This window comes from Cyrtonyx montezumae, unplaced genomic scaffold (assembly GCF_038088225.1).
Source record: "Cyrtonyx montezumae isolate F1298 unplaced genomic scaffold, pur_monq_1.0 scaffold_13, whole genome shotgun sequence".
Lineage (NCBI taxonomy): Eukaryota > Metazoa > Chordata > Aves > Galliformes > Odontophoridae > Cyrtonyx > Cyrtonyx montezumae.
The window spans coordinates 14,378,663-14,398,348 of NW_027071859.1; the positions used below are offsets into that span (position 1 = coordinate 14,378,663).

At 38.0% G+C, this 19,686-nt stretch overlaps 1 protein-coding gene across 2 annotated transcripts in view; it reads right to left on the reverse strand.

Annotated features, from left to right (window-relative positions):
* Positions 1-19,686, reverse strand: part of ASAP2 (ArfGAP with SH3 domain, ankyrin repeat and PH domain 2) — an 89,589-nt gene that overhangs the window by 52,604 nt on the left and 17,299 nt on the right. For both annotated transcript variants that reach the window (XM_065730718.1, XM_065730717.1), the window contains exons 2-5: positions 14,491-14,563; positions 11,153-11,298; positions 2,564-2,638; positions 1,500-1,549 (exon numbers count right to left, since the gene is read on the reverse strand). In XM_065730718.1, the coding sequence (XP_065586790.1) occupies positions 1,500-1,549; positions 2,564-2,638; positions 11,153-11,298; positions 14,491-14,563 (344 nt within the window). The remainder of the gene's footprint in view (positions 1-1,499; positions 1,550-2,563; positions 2,639-11,152; positions 11,299-14,490; positions 14,564-19,686) is intronic.

The window sequence follows — 19,686 nt, forward strand, 5'->3', positions numbered from 1 at the left end:
AGGACACAGACTCTCCTTTTCTCTCGGAGTCTCAACAAAAGATCCCGGTTCATCCACACTGGTCTTTTGCTCCTCCGGCTTGACTTACAGGACACCGGGACTGCCTGCTCCTGTGCCTTTAAGATTTCCATCTTGAAGAGCATCCAGGCTTCCTGGACCCCTTTACCCTTCAGGAGCAAGTCCCAAGGGACCCTTGCAACAAGTGTCCTGAACAGGTCAAAGTCTGCCCTCTGGAAGTCCAAGGTAATAGTTTTGCTAGTCACCCTCTTGACGGCACCCAGAATAGCAAACTCCACCATTTCATGGTCACTCTGGCCAAGACAATCTCCAACCTTCACATCCCCCACTAGTCCTTCCCTGTTAGTGAAAAGTAGGTCAAGCAAGGCATCTCCCCTGGTAGGCTCTTGCACCAGCTGAGTCAGGAAGCAATCATCCACACATTCTAGAAATCTCAAGGACTGCTTCCTCTGCGCAGTATTGTATTTCCAGCATATATCAGGGAAGTTGAAGTCCCCCATGAGAACGAGTGCTGGCCATCGTGCAACATCTACGAGTTGTTTATAGAACACCTCATCTATTTCTTCATCCTGACTAGGTGGTCTGTAACAGACCCCCACCACGATGTCACTCCTAAGGACTATCCCCCTGATCCTTATCCATAGACACTCTACTTTGTCATTTCCAACCACTAGTTCTTCAACATCAAAACACTCTTTGATATAGAGAGCTATGCCACCACCCTTTCTTCCCTGTCTATCCCTTCTGAAGAGCTTGTAGCCATCAATCCCAGTATTCCAGTCATGGGAGAGGTCCCACCATGTTTCTGTAATAGCTACAAGGTCATAGTTAGCCTGCCTCACAATGGCTTCAAGCTCTTCTTGTTTATTGCCCATAAAAAAAACAGAAAACATTCATATGTTTAAATAAACTGCAGTAATTTAATATTGTGAATGTCTATGGAACTGGAACTAAATCCTGGCTTCCATATACTTGATTTTTTTTCTAACAACAACTGAAAAAACACAGACGTTTCTTCTGTGCTCTTCTGACTAAAAAAACTTTCTAATTATAGTGAATTAGTTCATGAAGAAGAGAAGGAAAAAGTAACAAATCCTTAAAATTGCATCAAATATAATTATGTTGCTATACTTTCTGTAGTTTTATTGGAAACTATTGAAAAATGTAAAAATATATATTCCAATTAAAATAAAGCATTCCCAAATGAAGTGGGAGATGAGGATGATTACTTAGAACTTCATTAAGCAAACAAGTCTGTAAGAGATACTAACTGTCATGGCATTTAAAAAAAAAAAAGGAAAATATTTACTCATGTATGTTCTGTAGATTACAGAATTATAGAATTCCAAATGATTATGCTTATATTTATATCTCCACTCAGATAGAAATCTTCCCAGCTAGGACTTCCGTCTGAAACCGTATTACTAAATAATATGCTTCTCAGATTCCAATTATACTTCTATATAAAAAAAGATACATACACTTTAGTTTCATAGTCCTTCCAAGCTTTATCAAAGGGCTTTTTCAGGTCCTGTCAAGACAAAAAAGAAATAATAATGCAGTTACTTATTTAAATGAAAAATACTACAGATCTAACCATGAATCTGTGCCACCTGCAGTGCCTACTGGAACAAAGAATTCTGCTCATTCTTGCAAAGCTCACATAAGGCAATCTTGTATACAGGATTAACAGTCACATTTCTACAAGCATCTCTAGGAGTCCGTGTGAGTTAGATTTTTCAACAAATACAATATTGAAGTAGAATTTGATTATTTTCTCAAAGCAGGAACATGGAGCAACACTGTATTAAATGCATTTTTTCTGACACAGAAAAACAGAAGAAAAAGAGGAGCAGAATGCACTAAGCAATCAACAGAAGGGTCATAAGTGTATAAATAACTGTTTCATCCATCAGTAACATACAGAGACCATTTTTAGTCTGTGTACATCTTCTTCTTCCTTCAGTGTCCTAGAACAATAGCTGACAGTTGCTTCCTGTTTGCTCAGCAGTAAATTAAGTGTAAGCCAAATACATCTGTTGGCTACAGGTTTTGAAATTTATTATAAACATATCATCATTAGAGTTTTAAATTGTTGTTACTTCAAATAGGAAATATCTTCAGGGCACAAGTAGGTTTAGCCTCTGTTCAGAAAAAAAGTACGTACATTCAGTCTAATGTGCTTTTCTTAAAAAGGTACATTTAGAGTGCTAAACATATATATTGATAACAATTCTTCATTTTTTAAGTGTTATCCCCTTTCAACTAGGTAAATATCTATAAATTAACAATTCTTACACCTCCCTCTCTGCTTATCTTCTCTATCACAGGACTGTTTTTAAAGCTTTCACATGTTTTGTATATGTAGTCAACAGCATGCTGTGTGTGAAAGCACAAACAGAAGGAATGACTCAATTCATAATAATAAATAATTACATTATTAAGCTAGTAAGTTTTATATCAAATAAGATTAAAATAACACAATAGCTAAATGTAGATACTTTACTAACAATTATTTAATATATGAGTAAGAATATAAACATACCCCTTTTACTCCTTTCAGATCCCCCTTCAGCAAACTGTCCAATGGAAAAGTGATTATGTTGTTCATATTCTGAATCTAGAAGACAAAATATTACATTAAAACATTTCATGTATTTTAATACAGAATGCATGTTGTCTCAAATCACAAGAAGTTTCAGTAAGTAATCTTCATGGAATCATTAAGGTTGGAAAAAACATCTAAAGATAACCAAATCCAACTGTACACCTACATCCAATACTGCTCACTAAACCATGCTCTTTAGGACCACATCCATACACTTCTAGAGCGTCTCCAGGGACGGTGACTCCATCACCTCCATAGGCAGCCTGTTCCAGTGCCTGACCACCTGTTCAGAGAAGCTTTCCTAATATGCAATTGAAACCTCCCCTGGCACAACTTGAAGCTATTACACCCAGTCCTAACACAGCTAACTAGGAGAAGAGGCTGACCCCCTCCTCACCAGAACCTCCTTTCACACACAGCAGAAAGAAAATCTGATTAACTTTTGCAGTAGCAAAGTGAAAGTTGCCTCTGGGTAGGTTTCTTCTTTTGTTGGTGTTATTTGTTTTTGTTGGTTTTTTTTTTTTTTGTATTTTTGTTTTTGTTTTGTTTTTCAAGAAGCACAGAAATGTACATTTGAAAGCAGATTTTCTCTGTTTATAGCAGAGAAAGAATTTTGCATCATGTAACAAATAATGATTCCGCTCCTGAAGAAAAAACATCAGGAATATTAAAGTCTCATTTAGCATAACCCAGGTGGCAAAGGATTTTAAGAAAAATATTTCCAACTCTGAAGATTCAGCCAACCTAGAATGGAAAAATACAAAAGATATCTATCATGCCTGGTGTCCTCTCTAGAGCAAACTCAGGGGTTCCATCCCCAATGGTCAAGCTCAGCGATGCTCAACAGCTGCTATTAAAAACAAAAGAACAAGCAAAAAGAACAGATTTTCCCTTCAGAGTTGCTACTTCACTGCATTTGCTTGAAATTTCAGCCAGCAACCCAAGAGAACATACATAAATTTTAAAGCTTGAAAAGATTAGGAAAGAAAAAGAAGGAATGAAGAAATTAAATTTGGTCTATTTTGTTTCTACAACACATCACGTTTCCCCTCCTCCACTCTACTTTTCCTTCCCTCAAAAAAGCTGCAGGATGCAACCACAGCCCTTCAGAATCAACAAGTTAAATTCCCACTCTTTGTGTTTGTTTTTAAAGTAATTCTTGTAAAAACTGAATGAGCAACATCTACACATGCCTAGCTGACAGTGCTGGAAACAATCCACCTCCGAAGTTCTCAGCAGCATGACAACATCCACATACCAACATAACAGCATCTAAAGTTCATAAAATAGTACATTATAAAATATAAGGGAAACAAATCACACAAAGACTGGGTAAAAAATAAACACTTCTACAAGAAGACTGATGAAATGCACACAGACACCCAGAATAGCTATCCAAGAGGAGAAATAGAAGAGGCTTCGTGTAAGACCTCATCCTATGCAAGGTGTTCTACTTTATCACTCTGCTGCAGTGAAAGGTCTAGCCTAAACATCAGTGCCTTCATAGCCTTCATTTAAATATTCTTCAAATCCACATACTCAAGCAGAAAGCAAGAGTAAGGTGTTTCTCAACAGCAGATTCAAGACCAGCATCTTTCCTGAAGTTATAAAAATGACAGACTCAACTGTTTGGAGAGACATATTCATACAAACCACCATCAGCCTTCAGAACAGTTCTGGATATTCTCTAGAGATTCGGTTCATGGGACATGAACTTGTGTTCCTAAACAGAATACTCTTGAAGAATTAGGATTTTATTTTTTAAAGTAGGAAGAATGTTTACCTGTTCAAATTAATTCTCCCAGTGCACTACTACCTGTAAGTTATTGTAAACATACATAATGCATAAATTTGTAACTAGTTAGATGAATTGTACTTGTTCATATTCATAAATCTGCAAAGCAGGATACACAAGAATGATCTTATATTTTTCCACACTTTCTTGATAAGTTTAACCTGAACTATCAAAAAACAGACTCATTTTTGGCAAGCAGAGAAGAGCCACTAATATGCTGCAGCTCCTACTATGTGTGTACATAGAGAACTAAAATGTATACAGGTACTTATGTTTTAAAATATTTTTTTAGAAGAGACACACACGAAAGTGCATGAAAGCTTCGAAGAAATTAAAGTCACCCTGTGCCAGAGGAACACAAGCAAGTTCCACATGTTTTGGGGAGGAAAAAAGATAGGAAAAGAAAAGCAAAGAAATAGTTGACATGGTTTCCACTTCCAACACTGCTGCTTTGTCAGACTTGCAGTTTTCCTCCAACAAGATAAGATGACAGAGATTGGATAATAAATTAAAACTTCCTAAGCTGGAGAAAGCTCAGAGGAGGAGAAGAATAAATGGCAGGAAGGAGAACATAAAAATAAATGAACTCACAGCTGCCAGAAGTGATGGTAGAGACAACAGGCAAGCCAACATTTGCTAAGCAGAAAGGAGCTTTAGAGTCTGTGGCTAAACACTGAAGTTCTTCATCTGCCAGCACTCCTATTTATTTTAATGAGACTTTTTATCAGAACCGCTTTAAAACAAAAACAAACAAAAGATGCAACAAAAAATGAAGCCAAAAGCTTTTTCACTACTTCAGAAGGACTTTTCTTAACACAGAACTGATTTAACCAAAACTGAGATACTTGAAGAATCCATGACATGACTCACTCTGGTGTTCCAAAACTCTAGATGCATGCCATATATTGAGAAGCTCTGGGCTTTCTCAACCGATTATTTTCTCTTTTTTTAAGGCAAGTACTATTGCACTGAATAATTTCCAAGAGTTTTTCCACCACCAGGAGACAAATTAAGGACTGTGATCTTCTCGAGTAGGAGCTACAAATATAACAGGAAATATGTTTTTTAATGTATTCTTAAAAGCATAAAGTGCTTAAGTCTAAGGGCCAAGGAAGAAGAGATCAGAGGTTATTCCATCCCTTCTTCCTTGCCAGCAGAGAATTCCCAACCACACATTCTCTAACCTAGGTTAAAAAATGTAAGCAGAAAGCTTCCACTGCTTTCTCTGGGCTGCATCATCTAATATTTTTCACAGCAAGAGCCCATCTACACTCAATTCATTAAGTTCCCCTTTTGCAAGCACAATTCTCTTCAATTCTTTCTTCATAAAACAATCTATTTAAGCCCTGATCTTTTTTTTTCTTACTATCCTCTGATTATTTTTTCCAGTTGGATCAATACCTTTTTGGCAAAAAAATAAAGGTAAGATTCCAGATGGAGCTGAACCTATGCCATGTAAAGAGGAATTATGACATCTTGCTTTTCCTAGCACCTACAACCAAAAGGTCTAATGCAATTTCTGTACTTTCACACTCACTGCAAGAACAAGCCTTAACATCTCTTTCCTGAGTTACATAAAAGTTTACAATACTTTCTGATTATCTGAACCCCTTTAGACCTTCTAGGTAATTCTATGTTCAGCAGCTCCTAAAGATAATTTTTAATGTTTATGAATTTTTCTTATTTTTCATGACCTAGAATATTACTCTCGGGCCTGTCAAGGTCCCTATGGATAACAATCCATTCCCTCCAGTTCACTGACAACACCACACAGCTCAGTGCCATCAGCAAACTCATGGATGAGATGTTAAATAGCACTGGTCCCAGTACCGACCCCTGAGGAATACCACTCATCTTCACATGCATGCTGAGTTGCTGACCACAGCATTTTGAGTGCAATCTTCCAGATAATTCATTACCCACCAACTAGTCCGTCCCTCCATTAAATCCACGTATCTCCAATTTTGAGACAATTGTGCCACACGGACCACTGTCAAATGTTCTGCACAAATTCAGGTACATGACATCATATAATTGCTATTCCCTTATCCACCAATGTTGAAAGCTCATCACAAAAGGCGACCGAAGTTGTCAGGCATTATTTACCCCTAGCAAAGCCACCTTCATTAAGGAGGCTGTCACCTCCTTCTTTTCCATGTGCATTATCATAGTTTCCAGAAAGATCTGCCCTGTGATCTTATCAGGTATAGACATAATAGTGATTGGCCTTTGGATAGCAGCTTAGGAACTTCACCTGCCAGGACACTTGGACACACAGGACTCTAACCAACCAGATCTCTGAAAAGGCCAAAGCCTGCTCCCCTGGAGTGCAGTGCAGTGAGCTTGCTGTGCACCCTCCTCGCTGCCCTAAGGATCTCAAAGTCCACCTTTTCATGGTCACTGCAGACAAGGATGCCCTTGAGCTTCATGTTCTCCATTAGTTCCATCTTGATGGTGAGAACAGTCAAATACAGAATCTCTTCTTGTTGGCTTCCTTATCACTTGGAGAATAAAGCTATCACTAATACATTCCAGGAACCTCCTGGATTGCTTATGTCCTACTGTGTTGTTTCTACAACATATACCAGGGTGAGTGAAGTTCCCCACAAGGACCAGGGCTTAAGAAAACAAGGCTGCTTCTCTCTCTACTGAAGGCCTCATCTGCTCGATACTTCCTGGTTGGATGGCTTGCAGCAGAATCCCCACTATAACAACACCTGTTCCTGCTTTCCCTTTAATCCTGACCCACAAGCTAGGTCAGCTCCTCATCCATCCTCAGGCAGAGCTCCATGCACTCCAGCTGGTCACTGACATAAAGGGTGACGTGCCCTCCCTCTCTCTTTTGTCTATCCATCCTAAGGTGTCTGTATTCTTCTGTTCCAACACTCTGGTCATGGGAGCCATCCCACAACATCTCCATGGTGCGAATAAGATCACAGCTCTGCAGATGTGTGCAGGTCTCTAACTCCTCTTATTTAACCCCCATGCTATGTGAATTTGCACACAGGAACTTAAGTTGGGTCACTGATGAGGCTGACTTAATGAATGGGAATTGCCTCATGCAGATCTTTCATCATCAACCTTTAATCTTCACACACAATACTCCAAACTCACAAACACATCTGTAGCTCCTACATTTAAATTAATACTTCTACTAAACTAAACACATTAGTAGATATTCAAACACCAAATATATTTTTAAATCTCTTTCCTGACCCATTATTCAGGAGAGAAAATTCTTGACACAAAAATCTGTAAGTTCATTATGCAGAACAGAAATATGTCTGTCTGTTTTCTTACTGTTATCTTCTAAGAAAATCTCCTCTCTTCTTATATTCTTTAAATGAAGTAAAATAGGAGCATAAGGTTTAAAAAAATTCCACCTTTGTTCTTCCATTTCTCCTCACTGAAAATCCAAGAACTATTAATAAAAAAATTCCTCACATTGAATCTCTTCTTCCAGCTACCTTTTACGCAGTGAAGATAGCAGATACAAGTCCCCTCAGTTACTGTCAGAAAAAAACAAGTCCAAGAAGCAATACTGTACGTGCCACAAAAGGTACTGTGTCAGCTCTAACACAGCAGAAAAGCCTCCTTTTTACTTTATTTTCTTTGTATTTCACTATCAAAAAAGATAACTGATCGGTCTCAAACACAATTCTATTTCAAAGGAAGTTCAAGGAAAATATTTAATTTACTATTGAAGCTATAGCTACAGAAAATATTGCACAATATATCATAAATTGATCAAAGCATTAGGCAAAAGTGAGTAGCTCCAAGGATTTGATGTGAAGCATTTTTTTTCTCTAAGAACTTTCAGAAATCATTTCAAATTTGAAGAATTCTTATTCTTCAAAAATAGCAAAGCAAAATGCATAAAAACTCAAGCAATCCCAAGACTTGAACTTTAACTTAAATAGCTTACAGCTGATTAATTTGATTGTAACAAAAATTACTTCAGACATTAATGAAATATTTTAAAACATTCATGTCTTGGCAGTTCCATGAAAACATCACTGTCTTTTGAGAAACCTTTAGTAGAGCAACTTTACTAGGTCTTTCTTTCATCTTACTGAAGACAAGCTTAAGAGAAAAATCTCTTTGCAGAAGCACTTTACGGTCACAGTAGAAATGCCACCCAGACCGAGAGCTGACAGAACACATCAGCTCTGAGAAACAAAATCAAAATACATGACAAAGTAAAACTTGACAGTAGCCTTAAAGCTTTGCCAGTGTTAACAGCTTTGGCATCTGTTCCAGTCTGAACATGTCCTCTCAATTCCCTGCACATTCCCCACTTCTTTCAACTAAAAATATTCCGGGGAAATTCGGAGCCCTATGATACTTCAAAGGAAGGTCTACCTAAATATCTTCCAATGTGTTTTGTTTTTTTTCTTTTAAACAGCAGCAGATCTCATATCACTAGCCACGTTCCTAAAAAAACTACTTCCAACCAAAGGATGTTGGTGCTAAAAGGAAAGGCTCTAGAAGAAGGATGTTTTTCACTGCTAATGTGCTTAAGGCATTCAGAGCCGGTTATCTCACAACAGCAAGAGAAAGCATGGGGTTTGTTTCACATATGACTATGATTATTAAAAAAAAAAATGTTATTTTCAACCACTATAGGATTCTTAATGCTAGTCAATATCTTTTTAATCTCTTGGAAGATTAGACCTACATTAGGGAACTTCTAAAGAGACCTCAGTTACAAATAAATTACTAAATTAACAGGCAAAGTTTCCAAAATCAGTACTACTGTTTTATACTTGCTTCATAATTTTGCAATTGTTATAAATAAGTGTGGTATTTTCAAGTAATGATGACAGAAATATCTTCCTGAAAAAAAAAAAGTCATTTAAAAGACACCATATTCAAGATCCATTCTGTTCCTCTATTTCTTCAGTTTTCCCTTGCTAGTCAGGAGAAAAGAAAAAAAACTTAAAATCTCAACAATACAAAGCACATTAGGAAAGAGCAAAACATTAGAGAGACCTAATCATCACCAAACAGCTCTTTTTAAGACAGAAGATGCCTTTCCTACAGTAGTACTAAAAATAAACAACAAAACCAACCAACAACAGTCCTGTCCATGTGTAACTAAACTGTATACATTTCAAAAATAGAGAAAATAAGAGGCACAGATTGAGATAAATTGAAAACTCAGATATGATCTCAAGACTTATATACAGAAACTGAAGCAAAAATACACAGGTGCTAGTGGGCAAACAGAATGCAGGAAAAAAGATATCCTGTGGAGAAGACAAATAAAAGCTATGTCTTAAGACAAATTTAATAAGATGTATGCCATCTCCTACAGATATACATTATGTTTTTTTTTCTTTGAAGTTTGTGGAAGGAAAATTACTTGTATCAGAAATATTTTGTAAAGACAGTAATTATTAAGAGAACAAATACTTTGATAAAATTACATTATCACTTGGCTTCTTAAAATAAAATACATTTACAGCTTTTTTTTTTTTTTTTCCTGGGCAGCAGGGTGCAGCTCTTTGTAGATTTTTTTTTAAACCATGTCATTTTACATATCCATTTGTTTAATGAAGTCACCATATTGCAGTTAATGATACAGAGGTTTTTTAGTCAACAGAAGGTATTAACCAGGAGACCCATTCTATTTACCCTCCCATATGAGCAGTCTATGTCTATGGAAAACAACTCTGGATAAATGACTGATTCACACTTGATAAGGATTCTCTCCTGACACATAATCTCAGAAGCTATTTGTACAGCCAGAGATATTCAAATCGATATGACCAATATGAAATACATTTCACTGCAGATAAATACACTTGGGGCCAGATTCTCTCTCTTCAATATTACAACTGAGTAAAAAGAGAGGACAGCATCACAGACTGAATGAGACTGCCCTAAATCACATCAGCTGGAAACATTCCCCAAAGAACTGATTATGACCAGCTGGCTGCAAACTAGACATTTGGTCTAGATTCATAAAAGCGTCTGATCTGTCTACATCCATTGAATTCAGCAGACACAGATTTTAAAATATTTCTATCAATCTGGGTCATCTCCTTTTCCTCGCCCCTAGTTTAAGCATTCTGTGGCTCCAATTAAGTATGGGACTTGTCCAGACATAGCTTTAGCTAGTAGAATGGAGAATCAGAATCTGCTGTTTGTGCTCCCTGATTAATGTGAAACTGAGGCTGAAAATTCCCATTCTTCCATTTGGCTCCATCCCACTTGGCTCATAGAAGAGCATCTTTAAATCTTATTGGCTTCAGTTGCAGAAGTGGTCCCCAGTGGATACTACTATCATTGTGACACTTCATTTCTTCATCCTGACTGTCCTCCTTGAGAAACAGGAGTCTCCCTCTACAATCTCTTTAGAAATACAAATGGGAAGTGTGAAAATATTAAGTAAAAGCAACATCAAAACCAAGTAAACCAAGCTGAGTTTTACTGGTTTCATAATTTAAAAACATTACTACTTTGTTGTGGGAAGCGTTCAGATGTGAGAATTGCTAGAAGAGTTTAAATAGTTGGTTTGGGCTGGGGTTTTTTTGAGCTTTGAAATATTAAAGGCTAAGGTGTGAGACGTTTCCTTAAGTCAAGCTTTTCTTTTTTATTTATTTATTTTAAGAACAGTCCTTGCTAAAACACAAGTTATCATCAACTTGAAGAGCTCTTGTGATTCAGGAACACAGAAATGACAGTGCTGTTAGAAAGGTGACATGTTTTCACACAATAATTCTTACCAGGTTTTTGAAGAGTGCAGTTAATTCCTTTGTAAACACAGAAAATTTTAAAAATGCTGTTCCCAAATCCGGATCATCCCTGCAAACACAGTTGCCTCCAAATTTCTCCAGTGCTTGTGTGTACTGTTCTTCATTTTCCACATGAGCTTCAAAAAGAGCAAAACATGAAAATGCCGTCAGCAGATAACAGGTTATAAAAATTAAACCCTAGCTTAAAAAAAAACAGCAGAGGAAAACAACTCTACAGAAGGTTTCTCACTAAGACTGTTTAGTTAATACAATAAAAAAAAATTTATATTTTAATGGTTTTGCTGGAGGTATGAAGTACCTCACTAGTGTCACTGCAACAAGATGATCATCTGACAAGTATCCTGTTCAGAAAGACATACAATATTTCTGTAACATACAAAGGACCACGTAACTCCTAATTCATACAATGAACTTCTATAGTTGTTTATTAATGCTTTCTAAATTTAACTGCAATGTGCTGAAGAAAGAATCAGAGGGGAGTGGAAACACTGGTACAGTCCCGAATCCCTCCTGTATGGGGTAATAAATAAGGATTCTCAGGTCATTTTAGGAAATGGACTACAAACATTACAGACAAGAATGCAACCCGCACCCATGTTTATTTTCTGATGCAGACCAGCAGTGGGGATCTGAAGCAAATCCTAGCAGTCTGTATTTAACACGGCATGACTTAGTTCTCAGAGCAGTTGTGGCTCATGACCATCAGGTTCCTCCTAAGAGGACAATCTCAGAAGGGCCCCAGTGCCTAATGGAGATGACAGGCTCTGAATATAGGTGTAGGCTGCACTTCCTTAACGCTCTTCAAAGCTTTGAACTCCATGTGTTGAGGAGATATTCCACCCAGGGAGTGAGATGAAATCTAGGCCAAAGCAGTTTCCCCTGATTTAAATATAAGGGAAATGTGAGGGGCCTCAATCTTATCTACATCTAGCTAGTGATTCAATCCTAGCCTACCAGTTACTGTCCAGTGTAGAGAGACATAAGAAGTGCATGTCAACCTAGCCTGAGAATAAAAAAAAAATCTCTTTCTGAGCTTAGCAACTGAGAAGCTTGAGCACGCAAGGCAAAGCACATCAAGTTGGCACCTAAGTAAGTTAATACTGCCTATTTCTTATTCTAGTTGTGGCAAATTTCAAATGGCTCCAAAGAAGTACGAATAAAAACCCCACACCCTTTTGTTTTCTACAAATTATGCATGAATAAGAACAAAGAATCCTTCTTGGCCATTGCATGAAACCAGCATAAACCCAAGAGATTAATGCTAGTTCAAACTAGCAATGATCTGGTTTAATTTCAAGCCCATTTGTGTATGTTAGCAACTTAACATCCAAAGGATTCATGTTGCAATGTCCTTTCCCCAAACATCTTTGCTATTTGAACTACAGGATAAATTAAGGCTGTTCAGCCAATACTATTGTGTGATATTAATACACCTGGAGAAGCTGTTAATGAACTGAGACATACTGACACTTGAAGAAGCTTTGAACAAACTGGCACAGACAGCAAAAAACAGGGTTTGGCACATTGCAACTGCACTATTCACACAACTACCCAGTGTGGTTGATTATTTCCATATCACTTTCTTTACCCTTACTGCTTCCTGCATCTAGCTTTGCATGTGTGAACCCAAGTAAGGGTGGAGGTCAGAGCAATTCAAGTAGAATCACAGAATTGCTCAGGTTGGAAAGGATCTTGAAGATTGAGTCCAATCACAACCTAAACACACTACCCTAACTCTTAAAACCCACCGCAAAATCATGACCCTGAGCACCACATCCAGATGGTCTTAAAACACATTCAGGGATGGTGATTCAACCACCTCCCTGGGGAGCCTACTCATAGCAAAGAGAGAATATTACCACTGCATGAAAACAAGGTGAAAAGGCTGCTGCTGTTAATTGTTGTAGTTAGATGTGAAATTAGCAGTCAGAGAACTATGCTGCCTTTTTAGCAGACTCTTACAGGTTTCTATTCCATATTGTAACCTCAAAACTTGGGCCTCTGCTTTAAAAAGTCAACAGACCAGCAGCTCTGCAACAGTTTGAAGACATAGTCCACAATGGTGACAATCATTACTGTAGCAACACAACATTGGAGCTGAGCTGGTATTCCAGAAGTCCATCTAAAGAGCAGGAAGTGGTGCTTTTTCCACAGCTCCTGTCTCAAAATACTCTCTTATGCAAAAAAATGCAGTGATTTGCTGTGATACTATAAGAAATACACTGATGAGGAAGCATAGTCTAGCACCCCAAAATTACCAAGAAACAAAAAACAACAGAACACAGCATGCCAAACAAACACGTAACAGATGACACAGCTCCAGATTAATCTTAAACTGGATGCTCAACAACCCAAAGATAACAGCTTTATAAGCTTCAGCAAGAAAGAATTTCAATTAGCTTATCCTAATTACACCACAACAGTAGTCCTTGTTATAATTTTATATCCAAACACCAACATACTCATAAGTTCTGTGAGATATTGGTGGCTCTCCAAAATAGCCAGCCCTTTCTATTTTGCATATATTATAGGTTTTCTTATCTCTAATTGCTATGAACTGCAAGATGAGAACCAAAACGAACAAAACGTTGTTTCTTCTTGTTGCTGATCCACAAAAACAAAAGCTTCATTTATTTTTTCAAAGATAAACACATAGAACTCCATGAGATTGGAGCAGATATGAAAGTACACACAGTAATAGTTCTTCATATTGTTATCTCTTTTGTCAGAGAAATATCTGACTCAACACATCATGACAATAACAAACTGAAGCTCATCAGCTTTTTCCTGAAATGAAATTCTCAACAAACAAAACTGGGAGCCACCAGAAAGGCTGTTTATAAAAGCAGTTAAGTCGGTGTAGATTCCTATCACTGCCAAAAATGATCATTTCCACACACACCCTGCTTCCCCCCTCATGTCCTCAAGGACACAGATCACATGCCTTGCAGTGAAATCAACACAGCTGGGGTTAGATGAGCACCTGAAATGGCATATGTATATTAATGCATGCTGAAAATCCCATCTAGAGTTCTGCCAGGCAGCAGGGGTGACAGAAAGAGCAGGTAGCCCTGAGCAAGGGGAAGGGCCTTCATTTCATATCAGTTTGGTATGGCAGGTTCAGCTATCTCACAAAATTTTATTGTTACTGATCTCACTATGCAGCTAGTTCAAGACTGCTATTTAAAACGTATCTATTTATTTTCTTAGTTACCCATGTAACTTTCTGTTTCATTAAGAAGACCAACTGTTTCACCACGCCTTCAGCTTCACCAGTACAGCTTAACCAGAAGTTATTAGCTACTTACCCAGACCAGACACATTTATAGCTTTGACAGATTTCTTCATTTTGTAGAGAACAGTTCGGTCCACATCCAGAGCCTAAAATAGAAAAAAAAAATTAATGTGAAATACTGGATTGACCTCCGGTAAAATCTGCGCCCTAGAAACTTTCCGTACTTATAACAGAATTACGTTAGTTAATTTTATTTCTGTAATTATTAAATTATATGACAGTGCTCCCACCCCCACCTGTACAACCCATTCTGTCCCTTTGTTCACAAGGATACATATTTCCTCCTTCCATGGTGACCGGATTTATACCCAGCACCTTCTGGGTTTATTAATAGTTTAATATTCCAAAATGAAAGTATTTATACAATATCTTCTTATGTTAAATTATTAAAGAAGCTTTCTTAAAATAGTTTCAGCCAGTCGTATGTTTTGACATATGATGCTGAAGAAACAAGCAGAATCACTTCTCCAGGCAGACTATTAAAAATGAAACTTAATTTCAGCTTTCTTGAATAACTCAGCTAATTAATTGCATTCCCAATCATATTAACTTTGTGACTGCTGTGCTGAGCAAAATAAATTGAAAATCTCTCAAAAGTGCCACTTGGTTTTTTTGACACTGTGAAAAGCTTTTACCAACATAACATAAAATTCACATTTAAATCCTGTCCAGAATCCTCAAGCACTTATAATCAACTCATTTGAAACCAAGAAGTGGAAGCAAGCAACCATTTTGCTTACTAAAGTGAAATACAGGCAGATAAAAAAAACCTTTGCAAAATTGCAAGAAAATTTAAACACAAATTCCCAAGCTTGGGCTTCATTGAGGAACAATACCAAAACCAAGAAATTACATTATGCCAAGAGCTATTTAGCATGCTACATGCTAAAACAGCAAACAGAAAGCACAAAACTCATAGCAGCTTTCATTCAAAAGGTTCCAGTGAGCTGCAACAGCAACGAAAACAACCTACTGTTGTTTCATTGTTAATCATTTGTACAAGACAAATGATGCATATCAGTCAGTCCCCAGGAACCCATCTCAACATACAGAATGCAAACAGAAAGATTATCCATCCTAATTAAAGGAGTATTCTTAAAGTGAATCAATTCAGATCACAAATAGTTGGGCAACATCTTTACAGCATTCTGTGGAAATGCACAAATTTCAGTGTTGTCTTCCTACCACAGTGTGACAGTACTGCTATGACCACCGGAGTTTTTACAGTTTGCATCTGAAATGTATTAGAAAAAGTACAGAGACATTATCACCTGTGGTGGTCTTAAAAAAATCCCTAAGAAAGCCCATAAAAATCACACAGGTATCTGCTCAGCAATTGCTGCCATTAAACAAATCAGTATACAGAGCAGTCTCAAGGGTCAAAACAGTCACCTGCCTGCATGGAAACACAGAGGGTAACGCCCTCACTGCGTATTAAGCCACTGCTAAAGTAACCTCAGCAGAGCACCCATCCAACCAGCTGATCACAGACAAAAGACAATTTCATCAGTGACTTCATCAAAGAGCAATTACTCTCTTGGAAAGGAAAAGAAAGCACCATCCCCAACTACAAGCACCACAATTAATGGCCCAAGGAGAAGGATGGTGGCCAAAGACTTTGAAGTTAACACTCAGTTCCCAGCTAAGCCTCAAATTTGTATGTGCAGCTGATAAATTATTTAATGCCTGCACTTTAGTTATGGAAGGATAAATGCATTGGATGAATTACAAACCACTGGTACTCCTGTGGTGAGGCTTACCGACAGACCTAAAGGTACGCTGGCCATGACAGCATCCATCAGAAAGCACGGACTCTCACTAAGGGAAGATTTTAGCGCTTCAACAAAAGTCATCATTTTGGCTCGCCAAAACCTCCTGACTCCTGCTTTCTCCAGGACTATGCACCAGAACATAAAGTTAATGCCCTAACACACTGGTGCTGGCAATCTGAATATCTTGGCAATGTCAAGCAGTCGGTTCACATAAACATTTGAAACACGCATGTCAGAAAGGAAACCTCTAGAGATGACTGAAGGTGACACAGCAAACAAAACCTAAGGCCATCGTTTGGCAAACATTTTCCAGCCAGACAGGACAGGCTTGTCTGGGATTCCTTCTGTCCTTTCAGCTGCTCCTGCACAAGTGTTTGTGAGGACAAGTGGTAAACCACAGCAGAGAAGTGATCAGTCCTCAAAATGATATACGGAGAAAAACTTTCTTCAGCTGGATTCAGATCAACTCAGATGAGAAGGCAAGGGAAAAGCAGGAATAAGTAGAATGACCAACAAACCTGGGTGCTCCTGCTGAAGAAAGTCTCCAACATAATTTCTGAATAAGAATTACAAAAAATGGCTACCTGACTGCAGCAAGCACTTATTGTTGTGCTCTCTTTCTTTTCTCACCCTTAGCATTACGTTAGTCTTAACCTTCCTTCATACATTCCTTCAGCACAGTAAAATACACCAAGTAGTTCAGTTTGTCTGAAAAGTGATACCTCACTTCTAAGGTGACAGCAGATGCTGAGTTGTGGACACTGAAACAAGCAACATGACTGAAACAAAACGGGGAACACCACCAGGAGAAGAAACACTGGCTTTGGTTGAAGACTTCGCTCAGCTTCTGTTCAAGTGTTCAGCCACAAACAGCACAGAAGACTACTTCCAGTAGCAAAGTCTCCATCCTCAATTTGTATAAGGGTAACATGGACTCAACTTACTTCTCTAAATCAGCTGAAAATGAAAAAGTGAAGAACTGAAGTAATTTGTGATAGAAAGCACTTGATATGAAACCCAGAGGAATACTGTAATGGACAAAACAAATAAGACTGTCAGAAAAATAAATTACATTTCATTCTTTAAGAATGTTAGTATTTTATCATTGATTTAAATAACTGATATGACATTACCATTACCAGGTAAGAAATCAAGCAGCAAAGACTGCAAAGTCATTTCACCTGGGGCACAATACATATATGAACTGGAAGACCATTTGCCAAAAAATTAGGGAGAATAAGCATTTTGGTTTAGGTGTTGGTCCGACCAGCTTACCTGTCTTTCCAAATCAGTGCAAGTGACAGTCTAACAAACACTTCCAGAAAAATTACATGCACAAAATAGGATGTGATATAGATGTTGTATTCATCCATTAGTATATGCAATACAGAATGGAAGTAAATGCTTTTCTCAAACTGTTCTGGTTTTGGAATTAGGTTGTGCAGAATAAGCTACAGAAAACCTACATCATGCCTGGAGCCAAAGGGAGTCAGCAGGTTCATTGCACAATAGGGATTATAAGTAAAATTTAAAAAGTACAGCGTGAAGGAAGAATAGATCCCTTTCGGAAAGGATCTCTGGTCTATTACTTCGAGAACTGACAATCGGTTTGATTCTGATACAGCACCAATAGCCCACACCTTACACTTGTTCAGGTACCCTGACAGACAAGCTGCACCATGATCTCTCCAAACTTGAAAGGACCCTACCTGATGGTAACTGAGAAGAAAAAGGGATAGGCACTCACAAACTTCTAAGCTGAAAACTAGCATTAGCATAAGGACAGCTGAGTAAACGCTGCACATGAGCAAACTGAAGCTGGAAATCTGGAAAACAAATCCAGTTCTGGAAAGCCTGGGAATGAAGGGTAAAAAAAAGTACCAGGCCATCATAAGAGGAGCCTGAATAAACTGATGAAGGATTGCTGTGGTAGTTCCTACAGCGGTAAGGAGCCAGACTTGCCCTCGTTGGAGGGTTCTTTTACTCCTCCAATCCTCTGTGAAATCTTTTGATACCATGTCATTTTAGAGTGGCAGTACATGTCTATAGGCTGATGCATGAAACACTGAAACATTTCCAGTCACTAATAGTATGCTTATAGTCCTAAAAATGGGGAAGGGGATCTGCCTTGCTTGCTTTTTGTTCCAGTGAGATACACCTACTCACAGCTCAGGATTCAAAGGAGTCACATTTCAGTACAGAATTTTAAAATGTGAGCTCTTTGTCTTTAGTACTGTTCTTCCTATTTTCTCATCCTTTTCTTTGTCCAAATCTTACCATAAGAAATGAGTTTAAATACAGCTGCAGTTTTATTTTTTGAAACTTTTTTGAAACAGGGAAGAACTTCTTTGCTGTGAGGATGGTGGGGCACTGAACAAGCTGCCTAGAGAAACTGCGCAGTCTCCTCAGGAGATATCCAAGCCGCCCTGGATGCGTACCTGTGCGACCTGCCGCAGGGAACCTGCAGGGTGGCTGATGGATGACCTCCAGAGATTCTTTCCAACCACTACAATTCTGTGATTTCCATTCAGAAATGCATACACTCTACACTGACGTGCACACACACGCACACACACGTGCTCTCTCCTCCTTCAACCATACACATATTGCTCTCTCCTCTATCAACTGCTGTGTGCACTTCCCATGCAGTGCCAGAAACACTGAAATTTGAAGTGGCTTCTGACATTGCATATTCCAGCTTTTCTTTTTTTTTTACCCATTTACAATGCTGTAAACCTCTGAGCCAGCAGAAAAGCAATCATTTAGTTCATACGGAGGGATCATTTTCTCCTCTCATTTAACCTTTCGAGCTTTGACTCAAATTAAGTCCAACATCCCTCCCTCTATGGCAAGTGTTTATTTTGGCATGTTTACTCCAGCACAATATACTCAAAGAGAACATATGAATTATTTTCATGCTCATACTCAGTTTCCACTGATAAAGGCTCAGACTTCCTTGACTTCCCTTTTGTTAAAAATAGTAAGAACAAATTCAATTAACAAAAAAAAAAAAGCATTCTATAGATACAGTACACTAGTGAAGAAGCAGCTCTGTTGTAGAATTAGTTATATGTGGCATGAACTGAAACAAAGCAAACTTCTTGACAATGCCCTTGTCAACACAGTATTTTTCCGAACACAGTATTTATGTCTTCTGTTCATTTATGTGATTTCTAATGCTAACCTTGAGAACTGCTCTCAGATACACTTTCTTTTATATCGCACCTATGTTGTGTTGCTGTAGTGTACCTAGAGAAAATAGAAATCCTCTGAGAAACAAATTGTTGACCCATCTAAAACAACATGTTAACAGCAACCACAGTGGATCTTGTTCTCTTGACACAAATTTCAAGGCTTCTAAATAAGAGCTAATATTGAATTAAAATAAATGAACACAAGGAAATTAATAATCAAGCTTGGTACATCAGTATTCTCCA